The sequence below is a fragment of the Pteropus alecto genome, unplaced genomic scaffold (genome assembly GCF_000325575.1).
Source record: "Pteropus alecto unplaced genomic scaffold, ASM32557v1 scaffold21, whole genome shotgun sequence".
Taxonomy (NCBI): Eukaryota; Metazoa; Chordata; class Mammalia; order Chiroptera; family Pteropodidae; genus Pteropus; species Pteropus alecto.
Window position 1 is genome coordinate 28463500 of NW_006436282.1, and position 21768 is coordinate 28485267.

At 49.1% G+C, this 21768-nt stretch overlaps 1 protein-coding gene across 1 annotated transcript in view; it reads right to left on the bottom strand.

The window, feature by feature from the left end:
* DOCK4 (dedicator of cytokinesis 4) overlaps positions 1 to 21768 on the bottom strand; it is a 194114-nt gene that overhangs the window by 82057 nt on the left and 90289 nt on the right. Inside the window, exons 16-23 of the mRNA XM_025046816.1 lie at positions 20345 to 20442; positions 20153 to 20236; positions 19882 to 19982; positions 17755 to 17836; positions 16748 to 16918; positions 12342 to 12534; positions 4397 to 4524; positions 2415 to 2549 (exon numbers count right to left, since the gene is read on the bottom strand). Of these exons, the coding sequence (XP_024902584.1) occupies positions 2415 to 2549; positions 4397 to 4524; positions 12342 to 12534; positions 16748 to 16918; positions 17755 to 17836; positions 19882 to 19982; positions 20153 to 20236; positions 20345 to 20442 (992 nt within the window). The remainder of the gene's footprint in view (positions 1 to 2414; positions 2550 to 4396; positions 4525 to 12341; positions 12535 to 16747; positions 16919 to 17754; positions 17837 to 19881; positions 19983 to 20152; positions 20237 to 20344; positions 20443 to 21768) is intronic.

Genomic DNA, 21768 nt, shown 5'->3' on the forward strand with positions numbered 1-21768 from the left:
AAAATTAGGAGGTAACCTTTAGGATATAGAGCTAGACAAAAAGAGTTCTTAGGAAAAAAAAAAAAAGATTCATGAAAGGAAAAAGTGGCCTTCACAAAATTAAAAACTTTTGCTTTACAAAACACCATGTAAAAAGGATGAGAAAACAGCCACAGAGTGGGAGAAAATATTTGCAAACCACATATTCAATAAAGAACTAGTATCAAGAACATAGAAAGAACTCTCAAAACTCAACAGTGAAAAGCAAGTCGATGAGCAAACAGGAAGAAGGCGTTTTCTGCTGATGAGGAAACATGCATGAGAAATAAGCGAGAAGATGTTCGGCTTCATTAGCCGCGAGGGAAATGCAAATTAAAACCACAATAATTATCACTGTCCACCTATGTAAATGCCACCCTCCCTGCCCCCCAAAAATGTGACAGCAACAAATGCTGATGAGGGTGTTGAGAAATTGGATTATTCACACTTTGTGCGTGTGAAAACGGTTTGGCAGTTTCTTAAGAAACAGAACACGCAACTACCATACAATCCAGCTACCACACTCCTGGGAATTTATCCCAGAGAAATGAAGACTTATGTGGACGTGACGCTTGCACACAAATGTTGACAGTGGCTTTGTTAGTAATACCCAAGTCTGGAGACACCCGGATGGCCTCCAGCGGGTGATGGTTAGACGCCGTGGTACATGCACACCCTAGAAACCGTGGAGCAACGCAAGGCGACACACTCATGGACACAAACGAGCTGGATGAATCTCCAGAGAAGGATGCTGAGGGAAAGGCAAAGCCGAGCATGCAAGGTTATATACCGAATGCGTCCAGCACACGACATTCTCTAAATGACAAAACGATAGAAACAGAAGACAGGTTTGGGGTGGCCTCGGCTGGGGGGCGGTGGAGACGGGAGGTCGGAAGTGGGTTTGGAGATGAAAGGGGAACGTGAGGGATTCTCGGGGTGAAGGGAACCCTCTGTCTGGGCCGCCTGACTAACGCTAACACCCTGGTTGCGCTATCACACCACTGTCTCATGAGGCGCTGCCCCGGGAGAACCGGATGAAAGGCGCGTGGACTATCTCTGTATTATTTTTACAAAAGCATGTGACGCTACAACCACTGCAAAATAAAAAGTTTGACTAAAAAACATGAAAAAGTAAATAAAAACGCCCCACGCCGTCAAACTCGTGATGAACCACAGTGACGTCGGCATCACCAACACATTTCGAGCGTTCGTGCACTGAGGACCAAGCGGTGTGCAAACACGTGGAGCCGGCCTGGTGGGTGAGGCGCCGTTCTGCACACGAAATCCCGCCAGGCCGGGGAAAGTTAACCGTTTGCTCTTCTCCTCTTTAAATGTACAGTCACTACGGATATTATGGCCTCCGTGTATACTACCTTCCCCTGAGCTTGTTAAAGGAAGAGGTCAGCTTTACTTTCCAAACCCAAAGCTTGGCTTCCTCAGCTCTGAAAGCAGACAAAGTCAAGTCCATCGCCAAATGCCGCCCAGACACAGTCGACCTTGGCACGAGAGCCAAGGAGGGCTTTTTATTCTTCTAAGTAAAAACAAAATTTATTTTCATCAGGGTCTAGGCAAACATTCTTAACACAGGGGTTTTAAAGTATACTACTTGTACAAATAATGGCCAAAAAGGCTGATATTTTGGTAAATAATCTATATTTAAAACTATAGCGTCTACTGACATTTCTGAAAATGATATTTGGAAGAATATCCTTAATTAGATTTAAAAAAACATTTTTGGACAACTGAATGTGAGTTTTAAATAGAAAATGATCTATCCATCCACACATCCATCTCGCTCTGTACACACAAACGCACATAAGTATATATACTATCGAATGTTATTACTATGCTATATAAATCACATTCGACTTATAAAATAGTTGAGTTTGAAAGCACTTTAGAAATTACCCAAACTTTCTCATTTCATAGCTGAAGAAATTGAGCGCCACCCCACCCCATCCCCCCCCAAAAATTAAGATCCTCACTAGTCTTAGAGGAAAATTCCGAACTGGAACTTAGGACCCTCGACTCATACTGCTCTATTTCACTGTTCTCACTTCCGTAAGCAATGCGATGGACGGAAACAGAATGGAAAGTCCTCAGGCTGACTGAGGATACGGAATCACAGGTTACTTTAAACTGGGCGAAGTGAAAGTGAACACTAAATGCGGCTTTCGGAAATTAAACATGTCTTAATCCGAGCTCTTTTCACAAAGATGCTCCTTATCCTCGTTCCCTGCTAAAATGAAGGCAACCTCTCTGTACCTGAGAGGCACACAGGTCCCTCTCCAAGGACAGACTTCCCAGACTCTCGCAGCCAGCCGCTCCCAACGAGACGGACGCTTTCCCGAGCACGACCACGCTCTGCCCCGTGTGCCCTCTGCCTTAGGTCTTACGGTGACATCCTGGAACTGCAGGCGCATGGTGGAGCTGGCCGGCTGAGGCCGGCTGGTGGTCTCCAGTATTGTCCTGAGCAGGATGTCCAGCAGGCTGGCCACGATCACGTCTATCTCCTCCAGCACAGACTTTTCCTTAAGAGAAAAAAATAACAACGTGTTCGGGAAATTGTGGCTTCGTCTGTATATTAATCTCGCTTCAACAGAAAAAGCACATTTCTCGAGTTGGAGAACTCGAGAGCTCAGACAGACCTGGACCTCACCTGAGCCACCTGAGTAGATGACCATCTCTTACAGACAACGAAGGCAGGAAGAAGTTAACAGCTCACTCACAAGGACGCAACCTGGCTGTGCAATGGGGACCTGGGCTACAGGTAAAAAGGTGGGGGGCACCCTGGGAAGCACGCCAGCTATGCCACTGACACGGTGTGACCTGGGGCCGGTCACGCTGCCTCCCAGGCCTGACTCCTCCCTGCAAGTCCTCTTGGCTCTAAAAGGCTGCGATTTTGTGACCCCAGATGGCGCTTAGAATCACAGTCACGTTGCCCGGGTTACATGGGTCATTTCCCCAAACTCCATTTTAAGTGCAAATGACGAGTCCTAGAAAAAAATAATTTTTTAAAAGACTCCTACATGAAAAGATTAGCAAAACCCTTCAGTCTAGGTGACCGCCAGGAGCTAGAGACCGGGGCTCATGTCAGCGGCCGCGGTAGGGGCCACTTGGGATTCTCATTACAGCTGCCCGAGATGAAACTCTGCGTTTGAACGCTCCACGGAGATTGCTTTTGCAAGAGCAACGTCTAGAGGGTGTGAGTTTGAGAGTTTTGGGGCTGGGATTTTAGGACAAACTCTCTTACACTCATAAGAAAACTTCCAAGATTTCCTCCTCAGAGCAAGTGCTCCTCTGAATTCAGGTCAAGTCCAACCACTGACCGCGACTTCCGAACTGTGGTAGAAGGAGGTTAAAGAGTCGCCCACACTGCCCCGCGTCATCGTTTTCGGTTTTCTGCAGAGAACTCTCTCGCTTCACTGTTTACTCTGGGCAGTTAGTTTGCAGGAACATTCTAACCGGGCACAGCACAGCTGCTCCTCCTGGCGCAGACGGAACTTTAAAGCAAAACTAATGCTGTCCCCCACCGCCGCCCACTCCCAGATCAGCCTCGGGGCCTGGGGCCGTGGGGACACACAGGAATCCATCGTCCCTCCCCCACGCCAGTCGGCACTCACTGCCGGACCCTGCCTCGCAGAAGCTGGGACAGATGAGTGTAACGCTGGACTGACAGCCACAGAGTGACAGACAGGAGCAGGACATCCTTCAGAGGCAGCCTTCCCATCAGACCCCTAAGCCCTGACGTGAATGTCAGAGTCACCCCATTCATAAGCCCACGTGTGATTTTTCTCTATCTGCACTGCAACGTCTTCTGCAGTGGCATTGCTTCAAGCGTCGGGAGCACCGACGGAGACTCCCAAAGCCGCAGTGAGTTGAGAGGTTCCTGTCGGGGCCGAGTGTGGCTAGACGCCCCGGTCCCCTGGGTCTTTCCTTGGCTTTCACAGTCTCCACGGGACCAGGCGTGAGGGCCACGACCAAGCTCTGAGCAGCACCGTCGGGCAGCGTTTCACAAAACAGGCCCCCAAAGGTCTCGCTCTGCAAGCTGTAATTTATTCTTGCCACTGAGCCTTCATCATATCAAGATGAAAGACACAGGTGGGAGGCTTGGAGCATTCTAATTTTTCTAACCGAGGATTTGGTTTTTGAAATACAAGTTGAGGAAACCCAGGTTATTTGCGGTTACAGCAACCCCAGAGGTTTAAAAAAAAAAAAAAAATCCTTCAGAGGAAAAGCAAAAAGTCCAACCCAGGTGGAAACAAAAGTGAGGGTCTCGGGGGGTGACTCTCTGGTGTGGTTGCTTTGAAGACATCAAACGTTTGATTCCCAGAAGCCGCTGGATGGGAACTACACACCACGGCCTATATTTACTCACTGAGCTGTTTTTCTTGATGAGACAAAACACGTTGCTAAGGATACGCGCGCACATGATCAGGTCCTTCTGTTCCTGCAGGTGCATGTGGAGGTGATGTAACACGACAGGCAGGAGGATGTACCTGGAGTCTGGAGAGAGAGGCGGAGTTAGCGTCACCCAGCCGGTGCCACGTGGCTGCAAACGAGCCCCGCCTACTCTTTAACTGTTAAATCATTAACACGGTGGATATTGAAACACAGTAGTTCCTGTCCCCGACCCACGATCCCTTCGTCCGAGAGGCCCTGCCTCTCTTCCTGAAATCGATTTAATTTTCTCACCTCTAGAGATCTCAATGGCACGCTTCTCTCGCTATTCCTGATTTTTCACTGAGAGAGACCATCTCATTTACTGACTCCCTGCCATGGTAGATAAGATTGAGTTTATTTTTCTCTCCCCTTTTTCTTCCCAGCTTCTCGAAGGAGTTGTATCATCATTTCTGGCTAAATTAACAACTTGCGTTTGCCGCCATTCTGACTTCCAACTCTTTGGACCGATTAGATTTTTGTTCGTTGTTGTTGATCTCTCTCTGAAAGCTTTCAGAAACGTATTCCTAGTAATTCAAAACGTCACGATTACGTTCCTTGCCTTGGCCCTTTCAAGCCATAAACGCGTATCCCTCAGCTCGGAGAATTCGCCTTGAATTACTTCTGGGATTATTTCCTTCCCTTTTATGCTCTTCTGTCCTGTGCCTAGAACTTGGACCATATCCACATCATGACTCTCTTAAACTATCTTCTACTTTTCTCGAATTTTTTTAAGTCTTTTTGTGCAACTCTCTGGGCAATCTCCTTACTTTATATCCTGCCACATATTGAATCTGCAAGAGTTCCTTCTTACTTCCAAGGCCAGTGTCATGGGTGTGAGACCCGTGCAATCACGCGGGTCCCTGTGTGCATTCGCAAGGGCCCCTCACCTGGTCTAATGCTCCGCTGCTGCCATCAGGAAATTCGTAATAATTTTCACGATGCAGCCCTTCCCAGTTATTTCTGAGTGATCTCTTTCTACACCTTTCCATCCTATTTCACTAGCCTACTATTTGTCTCTCTGGGGGAAAGCAGAGGCTATTTTTTGATGCATTTATTTTCTCACTGAATTATCTTTTTCTTTCGAGTTTATTTGTTTATTTCTTCATCGTGGTCTCCATCTTTCACCTCAAAGCCTTTTTTCCCAACATCTGGTCATCTTTCATCGTCTAGTCATCTTGGCCAGTGAGGCACTAAAATGCTAACTGGAAAAATAAAACAACTCAGCCCAGGCACTCAGGGCCTGTGAGGCTTCCAGGGAGGGGCGGTACCCAGAAGTTTTATCGGGGGACCCCCCAAATTTCAGAAACTGAGATGTCTTCTCTTGGGCTGGTCAGTTTCTCTATGGAAGAAACAGCCGACCTCCTCTGTGGAGAGCATGTGCCCATCCTCTTTAGTAACTTGAAATCGAGAAAGGACGTGGCTGCCAGGCCTCTCTGTTTAATGCTGAGGCCCTGTCAGGGGTGCCTCATGCCCCAGATCAGCAGGGTCTGAGCCTCCTGCACCCAGACACAGCCCATTCAGTTTCTCCGCAGAGTAAACCTCCCACTTTTTCTGAAACAGAGGAGGGGATGGGGGCAGGGTGAGGTGGGATGCTAACCATTCCTTTTCAAGCATTTAAAGCCAATTTTCATATTTCTAGCACTCTTAATCTTCAGAGATACCTGGCATCTTCAGCTCCTGATCCTTCCCGAAGCCACTGAGGCATCTGTGGTGTTGTGCGAAGCGGTTGGCTCCTTGGCCCCCACCCACCCGACAGGCCTGCCTCTGAGTCCCCTGCTCTGCTCTCAGCTGCCACTCATCTCTGTGAAAACCGTTAACCCCTCAGAGGTGTCCCCATCTCCTCTCCCATTCTTCTGAACAGGTGAACTTAACACCTTTTCAAAAAAAATCCCCTTCCTGACTGCAGATGCAAAAACCTTTTCAAAATTTTAGCAAATCAATCCCAGCGACACAGAAGTGTGACTTCATGACCAGGTGAAGTGACTCTGTTTAACATCTGAAAAGTCACATTCGTACACCTTCCCCAGGGAAGAATGACAGTACAGTTGATTCTTGTTATTCATGGCAGTTAAGCGCTAAAAAGTTGCTGGGAACAACGAAAAGGCAAATACTGAATCATTTCTCTTAGGGGAAAGACATACACCTGTCCAGATCTCACATGCATCACAATCTTAAATCCTAAAAGCAACCCGTCCAGGTAAATTCTCTCTTTATTTTATAAGGTTCGGAAGTGTTAAGTGAATTTCCTGAGGCCGCCCCATTAACAGGGGCCAGATTTGGGATTCCAGCTGTCACCGGGCCCCCCGGCGAGAGCTCGTTACCCTGAACTGCTCCCCACCCCCACCCCTACCCCTGTCATCTCTGTACGAGGGTGCAAATGAAGGCTGAGCACTGCCTTGTTCCACCTCAGCTGGGAACGTGTGCACCCTGCAACTCAAATTTTTCGCTCCTCTGTGCACGTCCACGAACGACTGCAAAGTGCCACAAATATCAATCGGGGGTGATAAGTAAATCTGAGTAGGTGAACCCATGAATAATGAATTTTGACTGTATATGAGTCAATAACTGGAAGGCTTATATTGATCCCTAACTTGTCATGAAATAAGTATTTGAAATAGTAATGTGATACGCAGTCTAAAAACTGACTCGCACAGTGTATGCTTCAATCCTTTGGGAAAGTCACAGTAAGTATGCTCCCTGGTCCTGAGTGTTTATTACTCTGCAGGATGTCACAAGCACAAAAGTGTCGTCGCACGGCCATGGTGAGCCTCTTATTCATGACTGTGCCCCCCAGCAAATGGCCCAGCCCCTTTCCCAGCTCTGCTTCATATTCTAAACGTTGTCATCTGTGCAACAATTCAGATGGCTAATTCTTGGTTTATAAAAACCCATGTGTCTTATAAATGTTTGCATAAATCATAATTCCACTTTACTCATTCAAGAAAAGATGGATAACCTAAATAACTAACAATTAAAGAAATTAAACTTGTTAAGAACAAGAAAAATTCCAGGCCCAGATGGCTTCTATGAAGTCTATGAAGCATTTATGGAAGAAATCAGATCAAGTCTACATGAATCATCCCAGAAAATAAGATAAAGAGAATACAATTAACTCATTTTATGAGATAAGCATTTCTGATGCCAAAATTAGCCGAAGACATTACAAAATAAACTACAGATTGATACCTCTCATCAACATAGATGCAAAAATCCTTAGGACGTTTTATCGAAATCAATCTAGTTTGATATATACACACACACACACATATACATATAACGCTATCATTAAATTGAGTTTATCCTAGGAATGTAAGATTTAACAATTAAAAGTCAATCGATCAATGCGATTTGTGGTATTAGCAATAGATGTAGGAAAAAAACGTGTCAAGTTCAGCATCCATTCATGATAAAAACTGCCAAGAAGCTAAGAATAGAAGGTAATTTCTTCACACGGATAAAGGGCATTAGTGAAATGCCTATATTTAGCTAACATAATGCTTCCTAGTGAAAGATTAAATGCTTCTTCCTTAAGAGAAAAAATAAGGCAAGGATGGACAGTTTCACATGTTCGAGTCGACTCTGCCTTGGGTTCCTAGCCAGTACAGTCAGGTACATGACCAGGTAAAAGATTACCTGATTCTGTATCCTAAAGAAAATCATAAGGAACTCAAACAGGTGTCCACTGGGCAGATGCCTTTACCAGTGTTTGCCTGATTTCTGTTAGCCGTGAGGTTTGGAGTCTCCTGTTTCTGTTCATTCCTGCGGCCGAGCTGCCAGCACAAGGACATCTGGCCTCGGGTTTACCACCAGAGCGAAGCACGTTAAGTCACAGGCATTCTTCCCCTTAAGAAAATGATCGAAGAAGAGTAAAACCCAAATTTGTGCAATAATTCATTGCTGGCTTCCTTTAAACAGTGAGCCTGACCGGGGAAACCTAACACTGATTTGTAAGTCAATTGCTTGACAAAAAGAACCGGGAAAAAGAAACGGAGAGCTTGAATGACAGGAGACACCGCCTCGTGACGTTTAATTAGAAAGGAAGATAGTGCATCTGATGCGTCCCCTCGGCCATTCGATTTCTGGAAATGCATCTGCAACCGACTGTTAAGAAAACGGCTGCTGCAGAAAAGTCAGTCAGGTAGACAAATAACTAGTGTGCGGCGCATAGAAAAAGAAATACATGACCATCTAGCTGGTAGATTTGCCTTTTCTCCATTTCTGGGGCAATGTCAGCCAATGCAAATGACAGAGTCAGTGGGTAAATGCCAAACACGCTGACTGGCTAAAATGCTAATTCTCACCTTTAAAAGAAAACCCCAGGACTCGTCAACAGACTCCAAAATAAGAAAGCCCACGGGTGGGCCAACGCGACTTTTCCATATGCTTCAAAGCAGAATCGGCTGTGCAGGCTCTCTCCTGGGAGGCTCAGCACTCGCACACGGCCCATCTCAGACAGAGCTCCCTGTGCTGGGTGTCCCGCCGCGTGTGTAACGGAGCGGCGTTGGGTTCTGCTTGCACACACGTGAGTGCGAAGGGCCAGCTCCCGCTAGTAATTCCCTGCGGCTGTGCGGCTGGGAAGGAGGAGAAGCAGCTAAGGAACCTGGGGAGATTTATGCCTTGGAGTTAATTTTGAGGAACGTCATAATCTTTGCTTCCTCTATCAACTAAGCATTTCGAGGGTCCAACTAAGGACCCCCGAAGTCAGCATCTGTCCAGGAGGGAGCGAGGTCTGCACATCTTGTGGTGGCAAGCGGGGCTGCCAACCGCTCTCCAAACTCTGCGCCTCAGCGCGGGCTGGACCTCAGCGGGACACCCGGCAGCTGCTCCCCAGTCTCAGGAGGCGGAGGTTGTAAACCAGGGGTGGTCTGCAGAGCTGCCGGCTGCGGAGACGTACCAGCATGGCAGAAAAGCCGAAATCGGAGCCGGATCAGCCCTTTGTGGTCAAAACCACCAGGAACCGAACTACCAGTGTCGTAGACAGCAACAAAACCTGTGCCCAAAGCCTTCGGACCCTGGAGGACAGAACACACTCAGAGTAGAAAGGACGGCGAGTGTTTCAAGCAGACGAGGTCAGGAGCCAGAGAGAAATACCGGGAGAGGCTAAGGGCGATGCCCGTGTGCAGCTCACAGACCTCAGCCCCCAACTGACTGATGCACCTGATGCCTGCACCACGGGGAACCCTCCCCAGAGTAACGCCACGAGGAAGGCGAGGTCCCCCGAACAGGCACGTGTGTAGAGATGCTGAGAGACAGATGGCCCCTCCGGTGTGGAGCTCAGAGGAGAGATCTGGCCCAGAAACACAAAGGTGACAGCAATGGCTCACTCAGGTCTCCCTGCTCCATGGCGCCCCGTATGTGTCCCCAGCTCGACTACTGCCATCTCTTATCATAATTCCTCGTTGAAAGTCTGCTTTCATGCTAGACTGTAAGCCGACGGAAGGCAGTGTCTGTTACCTTTTCCGTTTGCTACAATATTTCTCACGTAATACCTAGAGTGGGGTCTGCCCACAATGAACATTAGTTAAATGAACGGAAAAGGAATGAGCCAAACCACGAGCTCTGCCAGACGTGAGAGGCGACAGAGGGCGCGCGACACTCCGCCTCTGGGTTTAGCTCAGATGGGAGCTGGATGCGCGTGGTCACGTCCCTTCGCATGTGTGGGCGTCCGGCCTGGACCGCCCGAGAACGCGGCTATGCCCAACACAAACCACGGCAGCCGCTTGTGGCACCGGAAACGAGACACATCCCGGCCCCGCTCCCACCCCCGAAAAATCTGCGCAAATGTGGACGAGTCGCTTGTAGGACATGAAGAGCCTCCCCCTCCCCCCCGTCATGTGCTTGCTCACGACAATCAGTGCGGGACAGCCCCGAGGCGATGCCGGACAGCAAAGGTAAGCGGGGGCCTGGGCGGCCCCGGGATGTCCATTTCCTTTCAAACGCCACAGATAAAACACAGGGTCAACTATGATTTTGGCGAGGCCTATTTTTCATCTTAAATTCTATTTTCAGAGAGGAAGATGGAAAATTGTTTTCCAAAGAAACCCCTTTCCAAGTACTTCTCCAAAAAGCTTCACGGTTCCTAACGTGGTTTTAACCAATATATACCTTAAAAAAAATAAAAAAAGACAGCATGCGGGCAAATCCTCACCCCTGTCCCGTCTGCCCCGACAATGCGGTGCCCGTGGCTGCAGCGAGCGTTGAAGATGCCCCCGCTGCTTCAGCGAGGAAGCGGCCAGAAGCCCGGGCTGCGGGGTGGCCTCTGGAACCCACAAAAGGCAGGGGACCGGGTTCTCCCCTGGACGCCCCACAAGGGGACGCAGCTCCGCTGGCACCGGTGACAAGCATTTTGAGTCTGTGCCCCACAGAACTGTGAGACGTGGAGTGTGCAGCGCTCGGCGGACGGCAGCTGGAACCTGTTCCTGCGATTCTGCGCGTCCCGCCGTGCCCGTGGCCACGCAGCTCCACGCTCCAGTTAGGCCCAAGCTGCCTGTTCTCACGAGCTGCGCCACAGCCCTGGTTGCGAGTCACGCTGTCCCCTTAGCCACGGGCTGGGACATCCTGCCCTGTTCTCTGACACCATCTGCGGAGCCTGCCACTTGCATGGCACGTCTCCTCTTCCTTCCGACACCCCATCTTCCAAGTAGACAGCTGCGCCCCATCATCCATGGCTCAGAGGGGCAGCGTGTAAAAACCTCTCCGAGAAATACCGTTTCTCCGGGATGAGGTGGGTTTTTATGGGGAGAAATGAGAAGGTGGAACTTACTTTTATACTATTGGAAACATTATTTCAGAAAATAAAAAAAACTGACGGTCCATCACCAGAAAAAAATATAAACCATGATAAATTCACTCAATGGAATACTTTACAACAGTAAGAAAATGAAAGAACGGTAGCTACATCTAGTGTAGCATGGATAAGTACGACGGTATAATTTTAGCCAAAAAAGCACTCTGCAGAATGACACACAACGTAATGTCACATGAAGACTAAAAGATGAAAAAACACTATGTTTTCATATCTATATAATAAAGGCACAGAAGACAGGAATGGAAGTCTCAGAGAGTGGAATTTCTCTGAAGGAAATGAATATACACAGTAGACCTGGGTGTAGCTATAATGACGAATTTCTAAATAAAAGACCTAAAGCAAATACTTGATATTGTTAAGATTTGTTAATGATTTACTCACATGTTCTATTCTTGTCTGTATGTCTAAAATGTTTTACAATAAAAGAATGAGAAAAAAGGTTTGTTTACCATATTTGAAACCCTATCTCAAACGTACTATACACACGTATGCATGCATTCATATGGATAATTCTCAATAGAATAATTTTTTTTATATTTTATAATACTGATAGAAACTTCTTAAACTCTATGAGATTATATTTAATCTCAGGAAAAACTAGAAGAAAACAAGAGGCAATGGGATTTAATAAGAGATACGACAAAATCAATTTAGTAACTGCTAACTTAGTCATTTCCATTAGCATAAAATAAAAAAGAACAATCCATCAAAACCTTCACCCAGTTTCAGAGCACAAATTGACAGAAATCGTTTAAGAGAAAAACAAGGATCAAATCAGGCCCCTGTAAGCATCTCTGGACGAAAACGCTAAGTTTTGTCGAACATAAAAAGAAATAAAATCTGTAACGAGAAAGCACGTCCTACACCACAACTAGTTGTGATTAGGTCATAATTTAATCGTTAGGGTTTTCATTCTCTCTAGAAATAAAGTTTCAATAGCCATGTTTTTGTACTGGGCCACTTGAGAACTTTATTCTACCATCCAAGCACACGAGGCTTTGGAGAAAGCAGTTTCCGGTCTCCTTCCTGGAACTGCTTCTGCGGCCCCGAGGCAGGGAGACGTGGCACCCACCTGGGTTGGTGTAGAGCTGGCTTTCCACCGTTTTGCTGATGCACTGCAGTTTCACGGCCTGCAGCGCGTCGTCCACGTGCATGATGGCCGGCAGGCTGCCCAGAGTGTCCTGGACCACGTTGGCCACCTCTCGGACATCAAAGAGCTTCAGCAGCTCTGAGTACACGGCGGGGAAGGAGCTCAGAAACACGGCCTGCAGAGAAAGCAGTTTACGTCAGCTCCCAGGTGTGCCCTGAGAAATGCACTGTGAACTGTAAGTGTGAAGCTGTGATACCTTTTTGAGCGATAGGAAAACCAATGTCAAATATGTCTGGTACCTAAAGCTAAAAGGCTTGCGTTTTTTAAAAAAAAAAAAAGTGTAGCAAAAGAGGACAATTTGTTGAAACGTGCCAAGGTGTAACATAATAAAAACTGGGAAATTTGGAAAATCACTGACATTAGCAAAGTGAATGCCAAAAAACTCCACGGAATCAGCAGATTTGCTGCAGGATCGAATGCTCGACGAGCCCAGGAACGTCCACAGCCATGTTTCGTTTCTTTTTTTGGAGAAGCTTTCTGAAGTTCTCATTTAAATCTCATTTACCCTTAAAAACCAAACACATTAATTCCCTAAAGCAATTTACGATTAAAGGGGAAAAAAAAATAAAAACCAGGGCAGGGCATGAGAAGACCTAAATTATACACAGTACTTGCTTGGCCTATAACAAGTCATTTTAGCCCCCTAGATTTCAGTTTCGTTATCTGTAAAAGGAAAAGATCATTAGAACAACCCCTTGGGTTGCTTCAAGATTGTAACCCCAGAACCGTGTGTACTAAGAAAAATATTCATGATGTAAAGAAAGAAACCTGATAATCATTTTTCAAAGAAAAAAAAAAAGATGCTATTATCGAGTCCTAAGGGACACGCTTCAAGTATGGGCTAGGACCACATCAAAACAAACAAGGTCTTTAAAATTCCTCAGAGAGAGAGCAGGGGAAGGGGAGGTCGCCAGCCCTGGCTCTGCTTCAGCGGGGCAGGGGACCGTGTTCCCAGCTTGCCGAGACCGAGGGGCTGGCTGGTTCGCCCATGACATCCGACCCTGCTGAGAGCAGGCCGAGTCTACATGTGCTGACAATTCAAACCCGGAATCAAATTCACATTCATAGATTTTGGTATTTATCGATATAGCTGCAGCAAAAATATCTAGAAGAGCCAAGACCTGTTTTTGATGCTAGAATCATCCATAAGCTTAAGGTGCTATATTCTTTTTGAATCTTAAAAACGATAGATTTACTGGAATGAATTTAAAATTAATAACTTGGTATTCACTGTTAAAAACTATATTTATGTAACCTTCATTTCACTCTGCACAGAGTTGAGTCAATACAGATCAAGTTACAAAAAAAAAAAATGATCCCAGCTTTCGGATTACTGAAAAGTCAACTAAATCGATTTTCCTCAGGAATCCATTAATTTATCCATGAATTCTTTATTTATACCTTTTCAAAAAAAAAAAAAAGGCATTCAAATGCCTCTGCAGTATGCGATACACATATTAAAAAAGATAAAGGAACACACATCTCATGATGAGGGCCGAGAGACAGCTGTACCGGAATATCTAAGCTGAAGAATGTTACTGGGGGAGAAAACACGTTCCATTTCATTTTGACCTTCCTGACAGCAACGAAAAAAAGAGAGAGATAATTATTCGGGATTTGGGGCGGGTTTTGGGCCTCAACGCCTCCTGTCATTCCTCTTCCTCTCTTGGAGTTCCCGGGGTGTGGACTTGTCCCTGGATGGGAAACCAGGGGTCACTGCCACAACGGCTAAGTCCCCTGTGGTCCTGCTGGGGGTGGGGGGCGGGGAGGGTGGGCTCCACAAGACAGAGGCGCTAGTGAGCGGGGCCTGGGCCAGGGGGACTCAACGAGCCTCCCACCGGGGCCAGGATGGCCAGATCTGTAGGACAACTGTCCACTGAGCCAGCACAAAGATGGCTAGGATGGCCGTTCTGCTTCCAGGACAGGGAATTTGCCCTGAGTCAGACTTCCCACGTGGAAATGATGTGAAATGCAGCAAGGAAGCCGGGTTCTGCCTTGAAGGCAGCCCACGAGCACAGTGCCGCAGGGGACAGTCCCGGCCCTGGGCGTGGCCGGCGGAACCCTAAGGCAAACCTCACGGCCTCGGCCTCGGTTCCCTGGTGCTGTCCCCACATTTACATTATGATACAAGGCAAAAAGGATTCCGCAGCCACAATGAAGGTTACTGACGAGCTCATCTCAAAACACGGGGATTACCCAGACGGGCCTGGCAGAATCACATGAGCCCGTAAAACAAGTTTTCTCTGGCTCAGAGATGAAAGATCGATATACCATTGCTGGTTTTGAGAAGGGAGGCCACCTACCAAGGAGGGCCAGTGGTCTCTAGAAGCCGAGAGGACCCTTCTCCTGCCCCAACCCTGGCTGGTAGCCGCAGGGAAATGTATCAGTCTTACGAACAGAAGGAAACTGGTTTCTTCCAGAAGCCTGAAAAATCTTGAAAGTGGATTCTTCCCCAGAGCCCCCAGATAGGCCACGAAAGCCAACGCCTTGATTTTGGGGGTAGGAGACCCTAAAAAAAAAGTCCGCCATGCCTTTGGACCTGCAGGACTGTGAGCTAATAAGCGGGTGCCACTTAAAGCCATCAAGCATGAGGTCATTTGTTATGTGGCACAGGAAAAGCGACACATGGAGTCAGTGTGAATGTGTGGGGTCGGAGAGGCGTGTGACATTCCCCCTCCCCCCAAAACAGAGGGGGACAAAGTCCCTCGTTGCTTAATAAAGCAAACGAGCCCCTTCATTATTTCACATGAACTTTCTCTTAGCACCAAAACTAAAATAGAATTAGCGCATCGAAACGCACAGGCGTGGGACACTGCACGCACTGAGAGAGGGTGACTGCAGGCGAGCTGACAAAGATGCTCGGGAACTGGACGTGCACACTTTACACATCCCCTCTCAGCGAAGAGTGAGGGGCAAGAAAGGAAGAAGCGAACGCGATTCTGTGAAGGTGCTCAAGTTGTCAAGTTGTGCACTGTCTCGGCTGAGGAACAGGACTCAGAATCAAGGTGATCTGTGAGCAGATAGAAGAAGACCTGCTCTGTGCCCTGGCGGACCCACGGCAGCTCGCGTCACCCCGGGGAGACGGCCGGGATTCTGTGGAAACACGACCATGGGGGGGGAAAAAAAAGGAAAAACAAACAAACACACACAAAAACGTTTCTTGACTTTCAAAGAAGAAAAAAATCTCAAGTCCCTAGGAAGGGAAGGCGTCTCATTGAGAAACCACGACTTAAGGTTACTCTCAAAAGAAAAAGAAGGTTTTTCAGATGTGAATTAGGTTAAGTTTTGTCCCTGGAACGGGCAAAGGTTGAAAAAGAAAGATACTGAAGTGAGAACTCGAACGCTGAACAGCTTCTGTGAACGTGGTGAAGTCCTGAGAACGGTGACTTGCAGGGACACTCGAACAGCCCGCCGGGCTGCCCTTCTCGAGTCTGAAAGGAGGGTGGGCTCGTGGGCAAATGGACACGGAGGTCTCTGGCAAGTCACTCAAGTGCAGGGGTCGACCCAGTGACAACAGAGGCCAGAGGGCTATTAAAAGAGCCCGAACCGTATCTTCGCCCGGAGGCGAGATCAGGCTTCTGGAAAGAGGAGAGTGACAAGGGGAGCCCCCTCCACCCCCCCACCACCCCGGTCAGCAAAGGGAGGGCTGGCCTGTTGCTGGCGTTTGGCCAGCATCGCGAGTGCTTCCAAATGTCACCGGGCACCAAGTTAACAAAACTCTGAGGGACCTAGTTTCATCCTCCTATCTCCCATCTTACGCCCCAATTCTCGACACTTAGAAGTTTCTAGTCTTCGGGGCTGGTCGCAAAGAGGGTGCTTCTCAGTCTGACTTGTAACGACTTGTAACCAAGTCGTTAGGATTCAATGAATATAGGAAGGATGAAGAAACGTAGAGAAAGATAAATAGAATTCTCTCTCAGAACCCGTGCTGTTTGGAAGGCGGATGAATCCCGTTCTTAGACGAAACGTGTCATACGAGGTCGGCGCCAGGACAGTGAGGATGACGTCAGATGACGCGGCTCCAGGCCTGGGAAAACGACTCCGGCCATCGGCCGTGTGAGACCGTGGAATCTCCTCTGCGCGGCGGGCGGTGACGGTGACAGTGAGTCGCATCAGCGGCACGTGTGCCAGGAACGGGACCTGGCCTGACCTGGCACACCCACGGGCGTCTACTCGGGGTGAGGGCAGTCTCGGCGGGCACCCGGGCCTGGGGACCGAGGCTTTTTGGGGGGTTTCCTTTGGGTTAAGTCTATTCACACAGTCAGTGAAGCTACAAGTACACGCTGTGCTCATTTTTCTCCTGTTGGACGGCGATGAAGAAAACTCACCTGGGACTGAGAAAGCGCCCCCGACCCCTTGCTCTCCTGGGACAGGAAGAAGCGGACGGACATGAGCAGCTCCTGGATGCAGCAGCGGAACTCGTCTTCGTTCTGCCCGCCCGTGGCCAGGGAGAAGAGCCGCCGCGACTGAACTATGTACTTGAAGATGTACTCCTGCGCCTGTAACAAACGAAAACGCAACTTCGCTGTCATTCTCCAGACAGAGAAACACTGTTTCTATCCTCGGAGGTCTCGAATTTTAGTCAACAAGAGAACCTGGTTTTCCAAAATGATTTTGCTTTGCCCGTAAACACCCTTGCCAGTATTTTACCTTCGGTCAGACCAAAAGGATGCATTTATGAGGAACAGAATGCGTACTTGGCTGCTTTCATGTGCTGACGGAGCGGAGGGTGGCATGCAACGATGGGAATGAGGGTGGCATGCAACGACGGGAATGAGGGTGGCATGCAACGACGGGAATGAGATGGGCGGGGCTGTACTGGACAGTCCCTTTAAGAATCGCACCCCTTGAAGATGCTTGCGAGTAAGGTGTTAGCATCTCCGTGTACGACCGAGCACACAGGGCACAGAGGTGGGGACACTTAAACCACGAGACCCAGTGAAACTACAGGCTTCCTCATTAGGACCCCTGCTAAGCCACCCAATTCTCTCTGAAAATTTAGGGCAAAAAGTTCGAGACGGGCTCTGCCAGGTGCCAGAAGCAGAGCCACGAACGGCCAGGCTTTGCCGCCCACCCGCAGTCTTCTCCCTCCTGCCATTGCTAGACGTCGCTTCAGGGGTCACGGAGCCCAGAGCAGTGAGGGGCCCCCCCACCCTGAGCAGGCTCCGCCGGGCGGGCCTGGCAAAGCCCCTCTCGTGCCGTCATCAGCGGGAGCAGCGTGAAGTGAGAAAGCTTCTAGAACCGTAAGGTCAGCAGCAGACCCTGCCCGCCCCGCCCCCCGGGAGGGGAGCCGCCCGCTCGGCCGCCCGCTCGGCCCCGTGGGCCGCGCTGGTACCTTCAGCACCTCCTGGATGTGCTCCTGCCGCTCCACCTCCGTTATCCTGTCCACGTACCACTTGAGCACCTTGATGAGGTCCCTAAAACGCGGGAGGAAAGTGCAGAAGGGACAGCTGGTCTCATTCGCAAGTCAACGCCCACGCGTTGCTGAGCTGGGCCACGTGGAGGCTGCTCTTCCCATCAGCGGCCACCTTTGCCCGTCCCAACTTGACACAGTCTTCATATTCGCACCACTACCCCTTCCCGAAGCTGGAGAGAGGATGCGACCCCCCTCCACCGGACATAACCCGTGGGCCCTGCTGCTCTAGAAACGCTTCCGAACGGGTGAAGGCAGATATCAGGGCAAAGGACGCTGGCCGAGGGACGGCCTGGCCGCATCGTGGACAACTGCCACCTGCGATTCCGCCCCCAGCGACCATGGAAACAGCTGCGCGAAATACTCTGCCGGAGGAAAAGGGGTCCGGGAAGGATGAAGGCAGCACACGCCCCACTGCAGACCGCACGCCCCGGATTCGTCGAGCCAGTTCTCCGGCCCGTGGGGAGAGCAAGCCTTCAGGGCAGTGTGCCGCCTTAGGAGACGCTCCAGGAAAGCCGGGCTTTGTTTTCTTAAAACGCAGAAGTTGAATGAACACTCCCCGCCTCCCACAGCAATTCTCAGGTCTGCGCCCGGCCATGCTCCCTTTAGCTTTGGTGGGCTCTTGGTTCCCAGGACCCAGAGCCATGCTCTACAAAGCCCCGCTTCCTCTCGGCCAGGGGAGAACACGCGGGGGGCCAGCAGGGGGCGCTGCTGAGAGCGCCATTCTGAAGACTGTGTGGGTGAGTTTCTGCCCACCCACGGCCGGAGCCCATCCCGCCGGCCTTCTCTGGCTGTGAGGACCGATTACGCCAGCCTGAAACGTTAGACACCCTTGCTGTTCTAGCTTCCCACTGACGATTTCATCCAGAAGCAGCGACCCCCTCACGCCAGGGCCCACACTGTAGGCCGAGTGGCTGGACTGGACCCACAGTCAAAGCTACCCCAGCTGTTCCATTGTACCCTCTGCAAAAATCACACTGACGGAGGTTCAGGTCTCGCAGAAATAACTCACGCGTTTAAAGGCTGCAGGCATACATTTTAACATGCCCTCATAGGGGAGGCCCACATTAACGGGGTCAAATGTTCCCCTAATGGCCACCTTTTACATATCCCACAGATGGGATATGTATGGGATATACATCCCAGACTCTGGGGGGTGGGGCGGGGGTGGGGGGAGGCTAAACCCTGATTGATTTCACGCTCTTTTAACAGATCTCTGGGATCAGATGATCGTGCACGTACGTATCCATAGGGCCTTAAGGTATGAGGTGGAAACATAGGCAGAATAGCGGGGACAATAATGGAATATTGGGGTACATTTCAGGGCTGCATTTAGCAGAGCCCAAGACCGAGAAAATGTACAGGACAGAAAGAAGGAAGCTGGTTGACTTCTGGCAATTATCAGCTGGGCTGCATGGAGACAGGGACCAGCTAAAGCACGTCTTATTCACTCACTCAGGCATCGCCTGCACAATCTCAGCTGACGGGAAGGGATGAGCAGTTAGAACGGCCGCCGGGATCAAGGGTAGAGTCCAGTGACCACATGTGGCCAGGGCCCAGGTCTTCACGTTATCGGCACATATAGTGCCTGGCAGGCAGTAGGCACTCAGTAAACGTTAACAGAAAAATGAATGGATGACTTTAAAAAGCTACGATGGCAAAGGCTGCTTTTCCCTTCATCGTTCTTTCTTAAAGACACCTACGACCGTCGAGGAGTGAGGTGATTAAATGGGGCGATTGGCAGCCGAGGCGAAATGATGACATTTCAGACCAGAGATTATCAAGTGAAACAGAGACGAGGAGAAAACATGCTCCGTTTTAGGTTTCAAGGTAGGAATCAGGAAGTTCTCTCTTCATTCTTTTGATCGAGATAAATTCTAGCCATTCAGAAAAGGCGTGGAAGAAAGGGAGATGCATCTCAAGAGCCACTTCAGTGGCTGTGCTTAATTTCCTCGTACGCTCCTTTCTAAATTTTCCTATGCAGCTGGTTCTGCTTAGAAACGCTCCGAAGAAACCGCTTCTAAACCAATTACAAGAGAAGGGCCTTACCTGTACGCCAGAGCCCCGGCGAAATGGCTCTCAATGTAAGTGTCCATTACGGGTTTAAAATGATGAAATTTGCTATCCTGCAGCAGATTTATTATGTGAACCTAAAAAGAGAATTGAGCTTTATAAAACCGAAGGCAAACCAAGATTTTTTCGTTGTTGTTCTTTTCAAGCGAACTCTCATGCTAAGGTGCACATTTCTGAAACTGCCTGAGGGGAGCCAAGATTGAGAGAGAAACTGGTGAGGAGATAATTAAAACGAATTTAAACTCACCAAAGAATCAAACACTTTAGATCCATACTTTTGAGAATTTTCATCTAAAATTCCAAATAAGGTATCCAGTGTATCCTGCAGAAACTGCGAGATAAAGAAGTCAATGGACCCGTAACATGTCGTCTGTCCGTCCCCTGCAAATATTCTTTATCCCACGAATTTCTGAGAGAGGGAGAGTGCAACGGCAAATACCTTTACTATCTCTGAGCCATCGATTTCTTTTAACTTGGAGAGACAGCCTGTGATCTTGTCCGGGTGGGTTCTCCATTTCAAAAGATCCAGCATATCGCCTTTCCAAACAGAAAAGAAAATCGATCTTAATGGAGAGCAGACTTTCACAGCGACGTGTTCTCCCAGCTGCACGTGCTGCTCCCCTGCCCGGCCACCCACAGCGGAAGCCCCCGCAGACAACGCTCGGCCCTCCCAGATTTGTTCCAGTGGATTCTAGTCTCACTTCCCAGTGCTCTCGACTTATAAACTCCTACTCGGCTTTCGGGTCTCGGGTGAGCTGCCGCTTCCCCCAGGAGCTTTTCCTGAAATCTCCAGACTGAGCCGATTGCCTGTCCTGTGTGCTCCCACCTGGCAGCAGTGACAGCTGGTCTATGCCCCCACTAGACCGGACACTCCAAGACAACCAGCCCGCGCCGGGCGTGGCCCTGTCACATTGCCAGTGCCCAGAGCAGAGCAGGCAGCTCACAAATATCTGTGCAATAATTTTCTGCCTCCTGCCAATAAAATGGGAGTCTCCTGCGGACTGGGAACCTGCGCTACTCGTATTTGAGGCCGCCGTGCGTGGCGCCTAAATGCCAATTCCGCCCAGCGGGGAAAGTCTCCACGATGTGACCTGCACCTGGCAGGACCAGAAGGTTCCTCCACGACGGTGACAAGCCCAGGTAAGGGTCAGATCATCGGGTCTGAGGGCCAGTTCCTTAACTCCATGGCTGTCTTCCGTCCCAGACTCTGGGCAAGCTCAGGGCCCAGCGCTTCAATGTCTTTCCCTTCCTAAGCGGACAGCACGTGGGCCTTCAACTGCTGAGGGACAGGAGGGGACCTAGCCCTCCTGCAGGGGGCAGGGGACCCAGGGGGCTGGCCTCCCAGTGCTCAGAGGGCCTGAGAGACCAGACAGGCCCAGAAGAGAGGAGGGGGGGCTTCCCAGCTTCACAAGGCGAAATCGCTTCAAAGCGCATGATTCAGGAGAAGCCCAAAAGGGACTTGCTGAGAGACAGAAAGACCGACATGGAAACAAAACCCCAAAATGTAAAAAAAACAAAGAAATCAAGGAAGTGGTTATGATAAGAAAGGAAATATGTAGTAAATAGAGATAGAAAAAAGAAAAAAGAAAAAAAAAAACCAGGAGAAAGGAGAAGCAACCTCCACCCACGCCAGATTCGAGAGAGAAACTTCACAAAGGACTTAATCGTAAGAAATGTAGTCACAGGCACATTTACCCACAACAAAGAGGGACACGAGGAGGAGGAGGATTTAGAATTAGAACAAGAAGGGACCGTCAGAAATACTGACTTTGAAAAAGAGACGTGATATTTTCATAACGGGAAAACCTGAACATGTTGAGTATTCACATCTGGCTCAGGTATGACTGAGACCTTTAGAAAGGG